Source organism: Carassius gibelio, chromosome B15 (assembly GCF_023724105.1).
Source record: "Carassius gibelio isolate Cgi1373 ecotype wild population from Czech Republic chromosome B15, carGib1.2-hapl.c, whole genome shotgun sequence".
In the NCBI taxonomy this organism is placed as follows: domain Eukaryota; kingdom Metazoa; phylum Chordata; class Actinopteri; order Cypriniformes; family Cyprinidae; genus Carassius; species Carassius gibelio.
In genome coordinates, this window is record NC_068410.1 from 20,536,945 (window position 1) to 20,555,213 (window position 18,269).

An 18,269-nucleotide genomic window follows, 5' to 3' on the forward strand; every position below is an offset into this window, starting at 1 on the left:
TCTATGATGGTTAAGCTGTGCAATTAATCCGCAAATCACATTCGTCAAGGGCCGGGGAGCAGCTGGCCCATACAGTTAATGAATAACGGATCAACTACAGAAAGCCTACGGACAGCGTACATAGCACATCCTGCGATGTGACTATCGTGGATTCGTATATTGCAATATCGATGCTTAAACGACACATCGTGCAGCCCCAAGCTGCATTCACACCATTTCGTAATTCCGAGATGACAACATGTGATGTTCTACTAGGAGTTGTTCCAACTCCTGGGAACAGAGAATAGGGTATATCTGGGAATAGGGACTTTAAGCAACAGCCACTGATGGAATGGCAACAGCACTCTGATGTTGTGTTGTGCATATGAGACTGTAACAGTTACTTTGTGACATTCTACTGTAACCATCTACTACGGGAGAAAAGGTTTGCTGTAGTCATTACAATGTGACAGATTAGGCTGGTAAATGGTTTCATGGTATATAACATTGTAATTGCATCTCTATACGATTCTACCATTAGTCTTTTATTTAATCTCTGGTGACATGTTTTAAACTTAAGATAATTCAAAAAAAGAAAATAGTTTGTACATAGATATGTCTGCTGTTGGCAACAACACCTCAGGTAGCACTTAGACTAGAGCTGATGTGATGCGGACAATGTAAGTATTGCCCAAACATCCTCCTCATGATCCATCATTCATACTTCAATAAATGACTGAACGCCACATTGAGCCATCTTGTTTATGGTTGCTCAGTGATTTTTACGTTCTCTGCTATGGCGGTGTAAAAGCTTGCTTTCCGGTCATCTTAGCCGTTCCATTTGCAGATGTTGTTTAAAATCCCTAATATTCTGAGACACACATCTTGAACCATCTGACCACTATACCACCTGAACACACCATCAGATTCATTTATGTGCAACTTAAGTGCTACATCCGAGTCCACAAACAGCTCTGAGGTTGCAAAGTGGAAAACAAAGTGAAGCTTGAGTAGAACGCCACATGTTGAATTACGTAATTATGACATGGCGTGAATGCAGCTTTAGTTCGAATCCTAGTTAAGCACTCCTCAACCTGTTAATCAAGGACTTCAGGCTTACTAAAAACTTCCAAGCAGTCGTTTTGGGGAAAGTTGGAGACCCTTGTTCCGAAGCACAGCTGGTCTCGAAAATGTTCATTGATCAACAGATGCCTTCATGACAGAGCATGTTCAAGGTACTTCTTGGTGGCATGACAAGAGTGTCAATTTCGTAGGCCCTTGCTTTTCTTCCCTTCGTCACTGGAATGCATCATCCCAATTGAAATAAACTGACTTGCAGTGATTGTCTTTGTAGCCTAGTGCATTGGTTCCCAATCATGTTTCTGGACGCCCGCCCAACACTGCACGTTCTCCATGTCTCCTTAATCAAACACAACTGATCCAGATCATCAGCTCATTAATTCAGACTCAAAGACCTGAAATGGATGTGTCATTAAAAAGGAGAGATGCAGAATTTGCAGGGTTCCGGGGGCGGGGGGGGTTCCAGGAACTTAGTCTGACCTAGTGTACAATCTACTATGTTAATGCTCAGCTATCAATGCAAATATGCAGTAAACAGTATTTAGCCATTTACCGCAGCATTGCACATGTGCCCATATCTAATAGTGACATGATGAGCGATGCCACCCCTTGTCTTGACGAAACTGTCCACAGGTAAGTCACGACCTGAGGACGCAGGGTTAAACGGAGACTTCATCATGAAGGATGGCATTTTTGAAGCCCGCAGGTGTCCTGAATTTACCCAACCTCTCGCCAAGAACCCACTCATATCCTGTCAGTCATACGTGAGCATCATACTGTTAGCTGTCACACTGCTGCCTGTCAAAACCCACAGCTGGTTGTGCCACGCATCCCATATTAAGGGTTCATAACACCACAGGGAGGATGTGGGTTATATTTGAAAGCTTAAATCGAAGTTTGATGCCTGATGCTTTTTTTTCCTCGATACCACGCTGCCATTTGTCAAATTAAACATGTTAACGAACTGTGTATTCAGATCCGACGGCGATTTAAATGTGTAATTTGTCATCGGGTGAAATATTACACTGTATTGTGGGTAATGCAGCATGGGTACTTCTAATGGGGAGGGGTGGGTAATTGTATTCTTTAAGGAAGCAGAGTCCCCTGAGGGTGAGAAATATTTAAAACGCTGATACCGGGCTTATGCTAAGCTGGTAACTGCTGTTCCATCATCCTGTCTGACATTTCAAATGATGTGCCCTGACTCTGGTTTCCTTAACGTGCACAATTCTTTAATCATTTTTTTTCTGTTGCAGTAACCCACTTTGAGAGTTTACCCATGCGTCAAACTGGTCTCCATTGATCCACAGTACTATTTCAAAGCTCAGTCGTAGCACTGCCCATTTTACTGCTATCCAGAGAGTACGTGTTTTAATGCACTCCTTAGTACGCCTTCATTTACGAAAAAACACGTCCTGTGCATTCCACAGGCGGCCACAAAAGCAACTCTACATCAAAACAAAGACTGCATAGAGTATTTAGCTGAAGTTCATTCATCACAATAAATAGTATGACTCTTTAGAAGAGCTCTTACCTATGTCTGAAATCTTTATTTCTGTATTTAGCGAGAGCAGCATGAAAAGAAGAAAGTGGGAAAATAGGTTAGCTCAAAGTGTTAGTACTTAATTCATGCATTAATGTACAGAGAAAAGGTTAGAGTGGTAAAATTATACTACTACTATAATTCTACAAGCATATCTACTGTATTCATAATGAATAGAAAGGATTCCCTCATAGCACACATACTTATGTAGCCTAGGCCAGTGATTCTTAACTGGTGTGTCACTAGAGAAAATGGGTCACGGGTCTGTGCTTATGTGAAAAAACTAAGCTAAAAACAAAATGCATGTTATATTGCACACTTTTTTATTGTATGGTACAGTCTTGCAACAACACTTAATCCAGTGTAAACACTAAGTAAACCAGTTGAGAATGTCTGGCCTAGATGTCTATTTTCTGAATTTTATCTAGAAATGTAATGTATAGTTTGTTTGTTCTCAGTTCATCTCTAAAACGCATCCAGGTGGCTGCTGTGGCTTGTAAAGTATAAAATGCAAATTTACTAACAAATGTCTATGCCCAATAATAAATTGACGTTTTCCAAATTATTTTTTCTTTAACAGATATCTCAAAGATGTATGTGTGCTTATTGGGTCAAAGAAATGAATGATTTTTTTGCAAGGTTCATATTCATCCTATACATTTCTGAGCAAAAGCAATTACATTTAAACAAATACTGTGGTTTATCCCGGCAAAAATGAAAATTCAACAAATCCAACGGGGTCTTTTGCAGCCGCACAGGTTTGCAATGATACCAACAATAAAATATTCTTTATTCTCTATTTCTTTAAAAGTAAAAGGCCAGTAACATTAATCCTGTTTTATAAGTACTGATAGTCAGATATCTTTTGGTTTGTGAGCAACTTATCTAACAGGATGAACAAAGCAACTTGTCATTTTGGTGGGTATGCGAATACTTGTGTCTCTATACACATGCAGAATGCCAAACCTGAGCTCCAAGACGCTCGTGACATTTCCCGTGGTGAAGATCCGACGGAGGTAGTTGAAATCCCCCACATACAGACTACCATCCGACCCACAGGCTAAAGCTACAGGTGCGAGCAGCTTGTTTCCGTCCGCAAGCCCGTTGCAGCTTGGACAGGAGATACTGCGCCTTCGCCCGTTACCCATGATGCTTCCGATGACAGGGGGCTGCTGGGAAATGAAGATGTTCTCGCCGTTACCCTTGTGCAGGATACCTGAGAGCCAAAGAGAGAGACGTCATAAGTATTTTGTCCATTCATTCAGAGCAGCCTTCACTCTGCAGTAAATCAACAGGTTTTATCGGATATGAGAAGCGGAGGTTTTAAAGCGGATTCAATTCTGCTCAAATTTAATGACATTAAATGTGTTTGTATGGAGCTTTTCTCTGTCACAGAGCTATGGGACAGCTGCTGGCGCTTGAGAAAGGATTTTGCTAAATAACCAGCAGGATCGAGATGTGCTAAACGGAACTGAATTCATTTATCGAAAGGAGTTATTTTTCACTTGCACAGCCAGATGCTGCTGTACAGAGCCCAGCTAAGTAAAGGTTCACAGTCACAGCATGAAAGACAACTTCCTCTTATTATCAGTATCACAGTCAATCTGAATCTCCATGGCATGCCTCAATGAATCTCCAGCGCTGAACAGTTCACCGCAAACGCCACTCAAAAGTGGCAGAGTGGCAAAGTTTGCGAAACTCAATTTCCTGTGATTTTTATTGTGCGCCGTATTCTCCCCGAGCACCTGTTGAATAGTGCTGTGTTTTGAGAGATGCTAAATAATAGCGCTTCCAGTCTGCCCATGCTGATTGGCTGGAAATGCAGGTGGGTTTACTGGCGTTCATGCAAAGGTTTATTCTGATCAAGCTCGAAAATTCACTGCAAATTTCACTGTGTAAAAAGCTTTCAGTTGAAACCATGCATTTCCTTGAAGCTTAAAAGCTATTTTGGAGTACATTTACCTGCTGGTAAAGGTTTTAGAAAAATACAAATTACTGATCAGTCACATATCAGCTTTTGCGCCGAAGAGTTTTCCAGATAAATGTGGAGCTGTTTAAAAAAGTTTTTGTAAATTGAATGGATTAGGCATTAAAACACAAAAAGTCAGAGAGTGAATCACTTTATTTGGAAAATAACTTTTCACAAACCCTAAACTTCTAGCAAAACCTCACGAAATTGTGTGGCATGTTTGGTGTGAATAGTTTTACGGTGAAAAAATAAGTTAAATTAATTTTGCCTAACTTTCAGGTGTACACACAAAAACGTGAGATTTTGCTTCAGTTCGTTCATTTTCTTTACGTTTTACAATTTTTTTTACATTTTTTTTTACAAAGCCTGGCATTATTTTTTTGTCTGATATATATATATAGATTTTGTAATTTTTTTTGGCAGCAATTCAAGTTTACATGATTGTGATTAAGTTTCATTCAGGTGTAAAAACTTTTCATAGAGCCTGATAAAATTTTGTTTTGCACTCTGTGTGAATAATTTGACGGCGGAAATTACCGGAGCCAAGGAGAAGCAATTATAAAGAGGACATTAAAACAAGTGTAAACGAAATGGTTGCAAATTCACTTGGGAAAAGAGAGGGTAAGAGTGAGTTGACACTTGAAGAATTTGAGCAAATTTTTACCGGAAGTCCTCATGTCGACATCGCTGGGTTTTAGTGACAGACCAAGCTGCCACCTGCGCTCCTAACACTTGTGCTGAAAGTGCGCCTCATTTACCGAGATAAGTGCGCCTGTGCGCTGGCAGAAAGACTACTTGACAGGAACTGAACGGAGCAGTTTAGGCAATCACCGATTTCAGAGCCAATTCAGCACCAGTAGGAAAATTGACATGTTCTACTCCAATAAGGAGTTGCTGTCATACGGATATAATCACTGAACCGATTTGAGCTAAATAATAATGACACTATTGTTTTCTGTAGAGCTGCTAATAGCTGAATTGAACATTTCATGATTGACTGTTATTTTCCTGTTTATCAATTTGAAGAATCTTTGAATCTGTATTGTATAAGGTGCTATACTGTATGAATTCATGTGATAACATCTGGTCACAGTCCAAGCTGTGTCTTCTCAAGCAACACATGTTTGTCTTCAGCAAGTAGTGAGCATTTCTGAGAATTTCCACAATGGGGCAAACCCTACAAATAGAATCATTAATAAGCAACTGTGTGTCTGTAAGCAACTGAATATCTTTCATGTTGTACTAGCTCACCACTTTGGATATTTAGAGCATGATGTTTGTCCACGCTCCAGCCGCCCAGGTGGGATGCAGTGGTTTCGTATCCTTGCAGGATGGCTGTTCGCTTCTCCCAGAGGATCAGATCCGGACAGGATTCATACTCGAAGCCCACCGACACTAGCAGGAGTGAATTAGAGCCACATTTGAATTTGAGTGATAACAGCTCTGAGAAATGAGACACTGACAACGTCATTCTCCACTTACCGAAAGCCTCAGACAGCCCATACACTTTCTGGCTGTAGACATCGGCCTTGTCCCAGACAAAGTCGTAGGAGAGGTTGGGTGTAGCTGAGAACCACTTCCTGAAGAGCCTACCCTCGACGGCCACCATGAGGTGCACCTTCATCAGGCTGAACGGGATGGTGGAGTGGGTCAGGGTGATCCGCAGGAGGGACTTGTACCCCGATGTCCGGCTGCTCAGGTAACTCAAACGCACATCTGTACCTGGGATCCGCACTTCCTCCTGGAGGGTCTGGAGAGAGAGAGGTGAAATTGTTCATTTTAGTCACAAGAAAACAGAGCAAACAGTAACAAATTTGCTAATTTTGTGGGGAATGAACCCTGCTGAGAAGTGTTTGCATTATTTAGCATCTCCGGTATATACGCAAATGAGAATGAATTAATTTTTTCACAGCAGACGTTTTATTATACAGTGCAAAAATACCAATTATTGGGTGAATCTAGGGCATATTTCACCTCAAAGAGAAAGAATAAAGTTTTTATATAAAAAACGTTTTTATATTAAAAAAAATCTCCAAATATACACTACTTTGGTTTGGGGTTGAAAAGATTGTTGGCTCAACAAGACTACATTTATTTGCTCAAAAATACAGTTAAACAGTACTATTGTGAAGTACTGTATTATTACAAGTTACAAGACCTGGTTTCTATTTTAATACGTATACAGTAAGTCATTCCTGTGATGGCAAAGATGATTTATAAGTATATAAAATATACACATATATGTATAATATATATACACATACACACCATTTTTTTATTTTATTATATTATACACATTGCTTTCCAAAAAAAAAAAAAAAGAATAATGCTGTTTATTTCACCATATATTAGATAAATGATCACACATCATGCCAATAGTCTCTGTTCTTATGGTGAACCTCTAACAAATATCCTATTAAAAACTAAAAATAACAAAATAACAAAAGTATATACATACTATATATATATATATATATATATATATATATATATATATATATATATATATATATATATATATAAACAATTTGCACTTGCAATCTAGCCCTGATGAAGGCAAGTGCGATCAAAAAGGTGAAATATACAGTATTAATTTTATTTCCAGTTTCTGATTTGACCTCTCCTGGTGTGCATTTAAAAAAAATACTACTACTACTACTAATAATAATGATTTTTCCCCTTCCATACACTTTGTAGATTCTGTAAATTTTCCTTAGAACAACCATAGTTCCACCTAAATGTTTTTAATATAATTTTGGGGTTGAAATGTGACCCAGAAACATTCAAAATAATTAATTATCGTAAAAAGTGAACAAATTACTCATTGAAAAGCAATACATATGTCTAGGTCACACAGGCATCATTAACAACACCTTCGTTTTCGCACTGGAAGTCAGTTCGGAGACTTGGTGGCTCTGAGGTTTCTCATTGCTCACTGCAGAGCTCTCATTAACTCTCAGCGTATCGCTCCTTTATCACAGCCAGTCACAAAGCTGACCAATAAACACAGCCGATCGGTACTGCGTCAATAAACACTGATAAGAAAATCTCCTCCATAGACATTTCCGTTTGTAAACCTGTGAAAACTCTGCGTGTGGGTGTGTGTAGAGGTGTACGAATAAATAGCCTGAAGATTTGGGATGGGACAGATCTGTGCCGATATTAATAGCCCAGACAAGCACAATGCATGTGAGGCTGACTCATTTATCTTGTTAACCAAATAAGACGACAAAATAATTAGAAAGGCGGCATACAGGTACAAGTAGAACAATCAGTACTCAAACAAACACACACACACGTGCGTATTACAAAATATCTATTTAAAGGATACAATGAAATTAACATACATATACTCACACACATAAAACCTAGATGACAGTCAACGCAAGTCCAAAACACAGATATTTTTTCCAAGCACTGACTGTGAAGCGCCTCCAGGAGTCAGACTCAAAAAGCTTCCATGCTGTTTTTGTCTAAATGTAATTATAGTTTTTCAGAAAATGTCTGGCGTAGTAAATTGGACTGTGTATGTCTGCCCAATTACACACAGGAGATAAAATCACAGGACTGCCACCCCAGACAGATCCTCCTACATTCCCTTCTGATGTACATTTCCCAATATATGCCGCTGCTGTCTATCAGAAAATCATTACGAAGCAGTACCAGTCTGGGATCAATTGTGGCAAATTACCAAATTTTTTCATCAGTTTGAGACAGCCGTCGAATTCTGAACGGTTTGTAACTGTCAGACTAAACGAGAATCAGACTGTTTAAAAACATTAGTCTTAAAAGTTAAGATGAAGACAAAAATATAGTTAAATCAAAACAAACAAAAAACAAGCTTTTTAAATACACAAATTGGAATTGAAAATGTAATTAAAGTTTACATTTGAGTTAAAAAAAAAAGTGTTGGACTTTATCCATTGGTTGTTGATTAGATAGCGGTAAATCAGAATTTTAAGACGAATAGTAAGATAAGAGGCGGAGTTTAAGAGGCCAAAATAATAGAAGAATCTAGAAGTCTGTCATTTAACTGGAATCACGGAGTACAAAGATAAAATAAAAAATGAATATATGTCAGTGCTGATAGCCTTGTGGGAAGCATGCCTACATGTAGCACTGTTGTGCTACGGGTGTCTTGAGTTCAAATCCCGGCTGGAGGACCTTCCCGATCCCGCCCCCCTCTTCTCGCCCACTTCCTGTCAACTCTGAAATTTCCTATTATCATAAAGTCATAATCGTGAAAAAAAAAACAGAAAAAACAAATGAATGTATGTATAAATCACCTACAGTACCATGGATTTAAAACTTTATATTTTCATTTAGTATGTTTGTATCTTGATGCATTTTCCAGACCATTTAGTGGGGGTAATTATATAGAGAGGGAATACATTAAATTGGATATTTTTTGTCAAAATTATGTTGCCCTGCCCTCATTGTTTTGGTTGCATTAACTGATCAATCGTACACATTTAGAATTGTAACACATTTTTCACTTCCTCTCTATAGCTTATCACCTGGATCTCTGGAACGATGTTGCCCCTCTCGACGCAGGTCCCGGCGAATGCTGTCAACGGGGCAGGCAGGACGATGGGCATGGGACGGGTGAAGCTGCTCAGGTCACAGCTGGGGATGTCATTGACTTCATGTCTCATCACGATGGTGTCCATGACAAAGAAGCGTCCCCACGGCAACCACAAGGTGTGCTCCTGAGTGATGAACGGAGCGCGTTCAAACCTCAGGGCTACAGCCACACCCCCGTTACTCACCAGGTCAAAGCTGAAGAAAAGACAACATGTACAGTTAGACACGGAGCAGCGACTGTGATAAAGCCATTCATTCATTTTCAATAATGTTAGAATATAAAGTAGTTTTCTTTTAGAAATGTTAACTTTGCAGTTGTGGTTATCAAAATCTGGGTCGGTAACCGCAAGGTTGTTGGGTTTAAGCCCCACAAAGAACTATCCATTAATGATCACCTTTATCCCCTTAAGTAAAACTTCTACCATAAAATTACTCTTCCCCTTATATTATGTTGCAAACTGACCCGTTTTGAGTTCTCACAAATAAAGGCTAACCTATGGTGTTTTAACGATCTGATTTGTTGTTCAATGTGCATACAAAATGTATTACGATTATGATATTTGGAGGTTAATTTGACCTGCATATTTAATCATTAATGGCAGCTACACGGACCCAAAATTAATTTTTTGAAATTGTCAATTTCTCAACTACCCTTTGAGGCTATTTACACTTATGCCTTAACTCTTATGAAAGAGTTTCCAAATTGGATGAACGACTATTTTGAAATAAACATTAATCATTTATAAGCTTCTATACCATATTTCCATACCATAATTCTCTACATCTACCAATCTATTTAATTATTTTATTCATACATGTCAGAATTTAGAGTGTGTGGATCTGATTCATTAGTTACAGTTAATTGCTCAAGTATGCCAACTGTCACACCCTTGAAAATGGTGTCTTGATTTCCTATTCAATAAAATTGCAATGGCATTTCCTTATCTCATAATGCCATTTACTAACATTTTAATCAACATTATTCGCCATTACTCTGTACTGTCATCAAAACCAGACTTAATAAAGGTCGTAATTCATTATGTTTCTCTAAATGACAGGATTCCATTGAAAAGGACTCGGCTTCAGTTAGTCGGGACGGTTTTTATCTGGCAGCTCCACAATGTGACTGGAATACAATGAACCACTGGCTCAGTCTAATACACTGTGCTTTTGAATTTGCATTAATAAAATCCGCATGAATGGGTGGTGTGTGATGTCGTTATTCTCTTTTGGGGAATAAACTGGCAAGATTCCTCTTCGCCGCAGTAGCCATGCGTATGCCGCTGAGCGTCTTTGTTGTGCTTTGATAAAGGAGGTGAGAGGGGAAATGACATTTAAGGGAAGGGTAAAGTATTATTGATCTGTGCATCTGAAGCTGTCTGCGCTAACATAACTTTACAACAATGCTACAATGGCAGAACACGCTCTGCATATAGAGTCGCTCTGATCAGAGAGCTCTGTTGTTGACGCCGCTAAACAGAAACGAAACAGGATGCTATATGCAGGCTATCGTGTGTGCGGCTCGCTAGATGACTGATTGTGTACAAACCCAGAATGCTACTCTGATCTGCTTTCTTGTGTATCATCATGGGGAGACACACCTTTACAACACGCTCTGGTAGAAATGAAAGCAAAAATGCACTTTAGTGCCAAACACGCCTACAACACAAACAGCCGATTAGCAATTATGTGATACGTGGACTCGCAGAATGCACTGTACTGTGTGTCTTTGTTCTCAGGGTTTGGCAGAGATGCGGCGTGCATCTGTAGTCACACCTCACGCTGCTTGAACATTAATTCAACTACATATCCCAAAGGGCTATTCACAGAGCTTTCATTGGCACGGCTGATAAACAAAGGTCTGCTTTGCCCTTGTTGTCGTGCCCTTGCTAAAATGTGAGAATTTGTCTGTGCGCTGTGGGAGTTTGAACAGAGCGTGCTTGTTAGGGAGTGTCTGCGAGAGACAGCCTGTGTGCGTTTTTATGCAGCTGTATAGAGTGCACGCTAATCTGCAGTAACAGCTAGCCAGCCAGTCACATGCGATGAAAGATGTGCACAAACATATAACCATTACACGGGCACACACACGGCCCTAAAGGCTGCCATGCCAATCGATGAGCGATTCACAGGCCTGTTATCTATCACACAAGCACCTCAGGCAAGGGTGACACACTTTATTAGTGCATTCAGCCTATCAGTGCACACTTTGAAGGGACGCAGAGCTAACCCAAAGGGGTTAGCCAGATCGATGGCTTAGACCCCAAACAGGTTGAAGCCACCCACTTCTAGTCCTCTTAACTGAACTTAGGCTGTTCACAGAGTGGCATAATTTGGTTGTGAGTCCTGAGAGCTATATATGGTTGAATTCACAAATAAATTTGTTAAGACAAGCACATTCTAAAACTGACTCCCTTAAAATTTTCAACCAACTGCATTTTGAGAGCAAGGGGAGCTTTATTTTAGTTATTTGTTAGTATAGACATAAATGTAACTATTATAATACAATTAGTATTATTACATAAAATTTACCATGGATTTACTTCGAAACCATTTACTATAGTTAAACCATGGTAACCACAAAATAACCCTGGTTTTGCTACACTAATTACTACTACACTCTGTGATTATACAAATGGTAATTAATATGCCAAACAACACGATTACTACATCTTTTCCTAAATTAAGCCACTGTACATTTTCCCAAGGGATAATGTACCTGAAAACATTTTAAAATTTTAGCTTTATGTTTATTCAGTTTACATGCTAATCAGTTAGCCAACCGATTAGCATGTAAAAAAAATGAAACAAAACAAAAAACAGCATATGCTGGTTAGGTATGTTTTGATGCTGGGATGCTGGTTAATGCTGGTCATGTGCTTGCAAAGGACCAACATAAATCATTAAAAGGACCAGCATAAAGCAGCATCCCAGCGTCAAAACATAACTATGCTGTTTTTTTTTTCATCAGGGTAGTTGATTAGCCTAGCTGTTCAGCTTAGCATCCTGTTAACTTATCCACCAATTAGCTTAGCAAACTACTTAAAAAATGTCCAGCATATAGTTTGCCTAGGATTTAATCCAGTTTTTCTTTTGAGCCATAGCTGCCACTATCCCAGGGACAGTAATGAACAAACATTCTTCCAATAATGTTATCTGTTCGTTCTGAATGTTTTCAACATGTTAGCACAGAAACATAATTTATAATTGTTCATTTTAGTTGGATATTTTTGTAATTATTATTATTTTTTATTTTTTTTTACATTACTTACTGCTTGTTTCAGATGCTTAAGAGAACATTCAAAAGTAAAGTTCAAATTGAATAAATGATAATGAAAAAATAAATAAAAAATAGAATGTGTTTAGAATAGAATGAACTTTTTGACATTCTTAGAACATTAATAATGTTAAAAATTATGTTTTCATAACTTAGTGGTAGTATTAATTAAACATTCTTAGTTTGTTAGCTGGACCCCCCCCAAACCTTATTTTTATTATTTAGAATAAAATATTGTTATATTCCAAGGAGTATTGAATCTCTCATGACTTCGACTACTTTAATTATCATGTGACATCTTCTAAGTCTGCCATCTATAGTTCATTGATTCTTGATTACGTGACACAGCATTCTGCTCTCTCCTTCAGGAGATCAGGGTTGCTTAAGGGACTCTCAATGCATCAAAGCAGATGTATAATAAATGGCTTTTAGGATGTCAAGAGTCTGACTTTTGCAAAAATTTTGTATTCCATGAATATCCACAGCATGTTACTTGGTCATTCCTACACTAGTGGTTGGCAGAGAACCAGAGGGACCTCTTTGGAAGTGGACAAAGAAGTAATTTAAAAAGTAAAGGCACCAGTATAGAACAGACCACAATCAAACAAAATCAGTTAAGAGAGCTTTCCCATTTTTAAGCAAGCAAACAGGTGCACTGGTGATTTCATGCCGTACCGAGTCTGTTCTTGCAGTGTTTGATGGGCTGTTATGGGAGGGTGACCATGTGTTTACGAGCAAAGAGAGGGAAAAAATACAGAGAGCCAGGGAGATGGAAGATTGTTTATGGCTACAGAAACCACCATCCAAGCAAACAGGCAAAATTTGCAATGGTGTGCTGGGAATAAAATTGTCCTCCAATTTTATTTCCAGCATATTATAGAGCATTCTGCCATACAGAAAGCAGTTAGCATGCACAGATGTGGGTTAAAGGTGCATGCATAATGGTTGTGATATGAAAAAAAAAGTTCAATATATTTACATTTTAATTGCTAACCCAGATCTTTAAAAACCATTTCATCCCATGCCATAACTTACCTGCCGTCCTGTCTGGTGATGGTATACCCATAGGCTGGTCTGTTAATGAAGCTGATATTTACACCAACCAACGGAGTCCCATCTGAAGTCACCACTTGTCCCCGGATAACACAGGCATGACTGTGAGGTTAAAAAAGTAAAATCATATGGAGTAAAACAGGTCATGTGGTTTTACAGTGTAGAAAAGCATCAGATGCTATTTGTAAACACATATAATAAATTAAATGAATCCCAAAGCTCCGAGGAAACCTAAGCGGAGTTTCCAATCCGAGAAGCAAAAGATAAGAGCAAAAAAAATAAAATAAAAAGGGATAGTGTTTGTGCCATTCCTGCTGTTTGAGAGAACAATGCGGAGGTATGAGTGCTTTCAGTCACAGCAGATATCTGGGCTTGAAACTGCCTCTATCTGATGTTATCTGTCTGCCTCAGGAGCTCCGACTTACTGATCGATATGAAAAAGTCAAACACTGATTCTTAAAATCCTCGCTCTTAAAAACAACTCCCCGCTTGACACGACTTCTGACTCATAGCATTAGAGATTTTTAAAATCAGGCTTCATGCTGTTCAGGCCGGAGATTACAAAGAACAAAAAAAAAAAAATCTAATTTATATATTGAAACTATTACACAAATGTTAGAGCTGTCACATTTTGTAAGTTCATACATTTCGCCTGCCGCATGATCTAAGTTCTTTAATTAATTTGATTGAATAATAGGCATATCATGTGATCTGCTATAACTGAAAGCCAGAAATCAAGAATTATCCAAGAAATGGCCTACGAAGTAAAATATGATATTAAAGTACCTTAACACATCAGCAACGTTAAAGAAAAAAAATTACACATTGGGGCTGTTTCTAAGAAGGTATTAGGTATTAAACATTTGCCAGGTAGCGGAACAATTAACACTGGTGTGTAAGAGGCTGGCCCCTTCCTGTCCTTACTGCGGGCAAGATCACAGACCCAACAATATCCCTGTCCCAGGGAGGCTAACTTTATGCTAATTTAAACAGCCTCTCACCTTCAGCAGTCCTTGGCTCAGCTCTGTGTCCCTGTAAACAATGCTAGTAGAGATAGCGCCCAAGTGCACAGCCCCACCACAATGTCTATTATCAGACCACGAGCGAACTCAAGTAGAATAGAAAATAGAGACTGAACAAGTGACAAAGAAAGATTACTAAATAAAAGGGTGGAAAGGTAGAAAGGGAGAGAGGGAGATAATGTGTGAAGCTTTTGTCTATCTACAACATTGCTCGAGGTGACAGTTTGATTTAGAGTATTCCCATTCAGAAGGGGCAGCTATGCAAGTTTTCACAGTGAGCACTGAGTGGAACTGAGCCGCAGCGAAATATGCCAAGCTGATTCAACAACTCCACGACAAATGATTTAAATATGGACAATAAATGGATCTGAAGAAGATAAAGGAAGAAAAGTGAAATGGTCTAGACAAAAAAGTTCATTTATTCAGCAAACGCTATTCTTAAAAAAAGAAGGAGGTTTATAAACGACAGAGATATCACCTTGTGTAGCGCTGCGTTGACAACCACGTAATAGAAGCAAATTGTAGGTTGTGTCTGACTTGATATTAGAAGAGACATCTTAAATAACTATGAAGGAAAGCACACTAAACCGTCCTGAGAGGCAGCTTCTGGGAGCGCTAAGAAGCATTTTTGTACGTACAGAGTGGTCTGAATGCTTATGCGTTTGGGAAAGGCAAACATATTTAATGGTCAGAATTAATGTTTGCAAACTCCATTGAAGCAGATTTAGCAAATAAAAGTTGCAGCAAGTTTCTTTAGCACTGTGAAGCTAACAAGCTAATTAGATTTGCATATGTAAACAGCCACTTTTGGCGCTTTTCGACTGCGTGGTACGGCTCAGTATGGCTCGGCACGGTTCGATCCTTCGCTGGCTGTGCTGATTTAAATCTAGCGGTTATGTTGTGTTTGTGTTGCAAGATCAGTGACGCACGCAGGGAGTGACGATTCTCTCCGGCCAATCCGTGATCAGCAGAGTTTACACGTTAGGTTTTGGTTACAACATCACTAGGAACCTCGAATGAGGTGGTACTAATAAAAGTACCAGGGACCAGGTACTGTTCCCAGTGGAAAACCCCCCAAAAGTGAACCGTATCATATCATACAATGCAGCGGAAAAGCGCCATATGAAACTAGGGTCATTATCAGGGCATTGCTAAGCATTAGCAACAACCCAAAAGCATCAATGTTCCTAATTTTACAGAAGATGCTGTCAGTTCATCTGCGGCCCTCGTTCCTGTAAACAAACATGGTGTTATGCCATAGCAAACACTGCTAATTACTTTAAAAACTTAGTGAGAGGGGCAAAACATAAAAACATGCTCCCTCTCTTGCATTATTTCAGCATACAGCAGTTCTTCCCTTTCGCAGAAACTGCAACATGCTCTAAATAGGCTAAATGGAGAGAAATAATGGGCCATCTCAGGCTGCTCCTCTTCTCCATCTCCGCATGATGGTAAAAGGGGCTAAGCACACTCATATGCAGCAGGTAAACAACTCCAAGCAAACACATTTATTCTTTTGTGTGATTCATGGTGTTCAGATAAACAGATCACATGCTGTAGAAGTTAGAGAACATTGGAAGAACATTCTAAAAGTTTTAGACCTTGTAAAACAGGGATGAAGGGTGACTTTGATCATTACCAGCCATGTTACTTTCTTGTGGTTGGACATGTGGATTTTTGTAATGTCTCTGTGCAGGCAGAGGTGGTTGTGGAATCAATAAAGAAGCCTGATCAGGTGATGGCAAGGGGCTCTTTTAGACCGACTGTGGCTATGTCTTAGAGGTCCATCTGGGCTGCTGTCAGCCGGTCTCATATCTGTCAGTGGGTGGAAGAACTAAGAGGTAATAAATAATATATCATCCCTGATATTTTTAGGTGAATTGAGGTCTCCGATCTTGCAGCTGCTGGCCGACTTCTATGGCTTACAATTATTTATGTCTATTTTTTTTTTCTTGGGAGATGATGGTGATGAAAGGTAGGCCGAGACTCCCATCTTGAAATAATGAAGAGTGTATCGGGAGACTCCCTACAGAGCGTCGCAAAAAATGTCACCTTGGAAAAATGTCACAGGGTAATACAAGATCATTTCATGAATACCGGGTGACGTACACAAAAGGCAATATCAAACAAAGTCCAGTGTTTCATCTTTGCATGAGGTTATGTGCATCGGACACTCTGACACATCTTGTTTGAGGGCACAGTGATTTATGCAATGGAAGAACGTCTGGCAGATAGGACTGAAATGGTGCAGGAAGGACAGCGCTGGACAGCTTTGAAGTGATCAGAGTCTCATTAGGACAGCGCAAATTAGACAAAGGGAGCCCATATTTGCCAGAGGATCAGTCACGCAAAGCAAAAGGCCATTTGGTCCAGAGTCTGAATTGAACTGTGGGAAATGCCCATTTAAGAGATGTAAAAACAATACCCTGCTCACCATAGTTCAGGGAAGGACTGTTCACTGATCCAAAACCCCTCTAAACAAGAAATTTCCTCTCGAGTTACCTAATGAACAAAGCAAGACAAGGTCTAAAAACAGAAGGCTTTGAATCGAAGACCTGTTTGGCACATTATGCCTTATGGAGATATGAATAAAAACATCAACGCACCCTGGGCGACAGCATTAGAGACATTCTCCATGGAGAGCACAAAAAGATACTCATTTGCTTGTTACGTTTTCATTTTTTGCCTTTGAAATGTCAGCTCTGCTTTCATGAAAGGAAATGTGGGGATACTCTACGACATTTCAAAGGAGCACAACTTTTCCCCAAGTCTCTGGCATCGTCTTTTGTGCTCATTTCAATTGAGAACACAAGGAGAGAGAGGGACGAGACCAGTGCACGAGTGGGATGCAAATGCAAAAAGTTGCATTCAATCTAGGTATTGTTTACAGATAAAAAGGGAACGCCACAAAATGGAGGCAAAAGATGAAAAGTCACATGGGATCACACAGTGACAGCACTGCTCTCTCATACCAAACATCTTTGGGGCACCTTGGGATGCGCCCCATGCCCTGTTTGTTTACAGGAACAAGAGCTGTAGATGGATTGACAGCATCTACTTATAGTTACCGATTGATCTAAATATTACCACTATGGGGAATTGGGATTTGGGAGAAGTATGGAAAATACAACTTAAACTGCAAGAAAGTGAACTGAAACCATTGCTCAAGAAACACTTACATGCCATCGAAGGGGTTGGTGCCAGGGATGACGTGGGTGCTGTCCCGGCCCACAAGGAAGCGGACACGCTGGTAAAAGGACTGCAGAGTACTCAGAGTGGAAGAGATCTGGGTTTCCTGGATAATATCCAGTGGGTCAGGAGAGCCCACACACAGAGAAGTGGTGTGGCATGATGTCTGCAAACAGCAATCTGGGTCCATACAGTCCATCAACCCATCTGATAGAGAGAGAGAGAGGTTTAATCTTTAATAATGGGAATGTAGTGTCAGCAAATTAAGTGTTTCTTTTCACAAAATGACTTTGATGCAAGTGAAAAACTATTTATCTGCTTATAAACTGCCTTCACTTAGAAGTGGCTGGATATACATATTTTCTACCTTTGTCAAAGGACAGACAGACTACCAAGCTGGTGGACTTGGTTTCCTGAGGTGGATCAGCTTGTTCAAGTTGGTCAGAGGTTGTAGACCATCGTAGACAAGGTGCCACATTAACAGATTCAATAAGGGCAGGGTTAAGGGAGTAGGTATAGGGCCTTATTAGACCCAAACTGTGGACAAAGGCACCGGTGAATGTTTCAGAGACCAGC

At 39.6% G+C, this 18,269-nt stretch overlaps 1 protein-coding gene across 7 annotated transcripts in view; it reads right to left on the reverse strand.

The window, feature by feature from the left end:
* The window catches only part of LOC127972817 (teneurin-4), a 205,920-nt gene that overhangs the window by 41,919 nt on the left and 145,732 nt on the right, over positions 1-18,269 (reverse strand). For 5 of the 7 annotated variants that reach the window (XM_052576618.1, XM_052576621.1, XM_052576624.1 and 2 more), the window contains 7 exons: positions 17,684-17,900; positions 13,465-13,584; positions 9,089-9,350; positions 6,054-6,321; positions 5,823-5,966; positions 3,569-3,818; positions 2,594-2,614 (listed from right to left, as the gene is read on the reverse strand). In XM_052576618.1, coding sequence (XP_052432578.1) covers positions 2,594-2,614; positions 3,569-3,818; positions 5,823-5,966; positions 6,054-6,321; positions 9,089-9,350; positions 13,465-13,584; positions 17,684-17,900 — 1,282 coding nt within the window. The remainder of the gene's footprint in view (positions 1-2,593; positions 2,615-3,568; positions 3,819-5,822; positions 5,967-6,053; positions 6,322-9,088; positions 9,351-13,464; positions 13,585-17,683; positions 17,901-18,269) is intronic. The other 2 variants (XM_052576625.1, XM_052576620.1) reach the window with 1 other exon arrangement.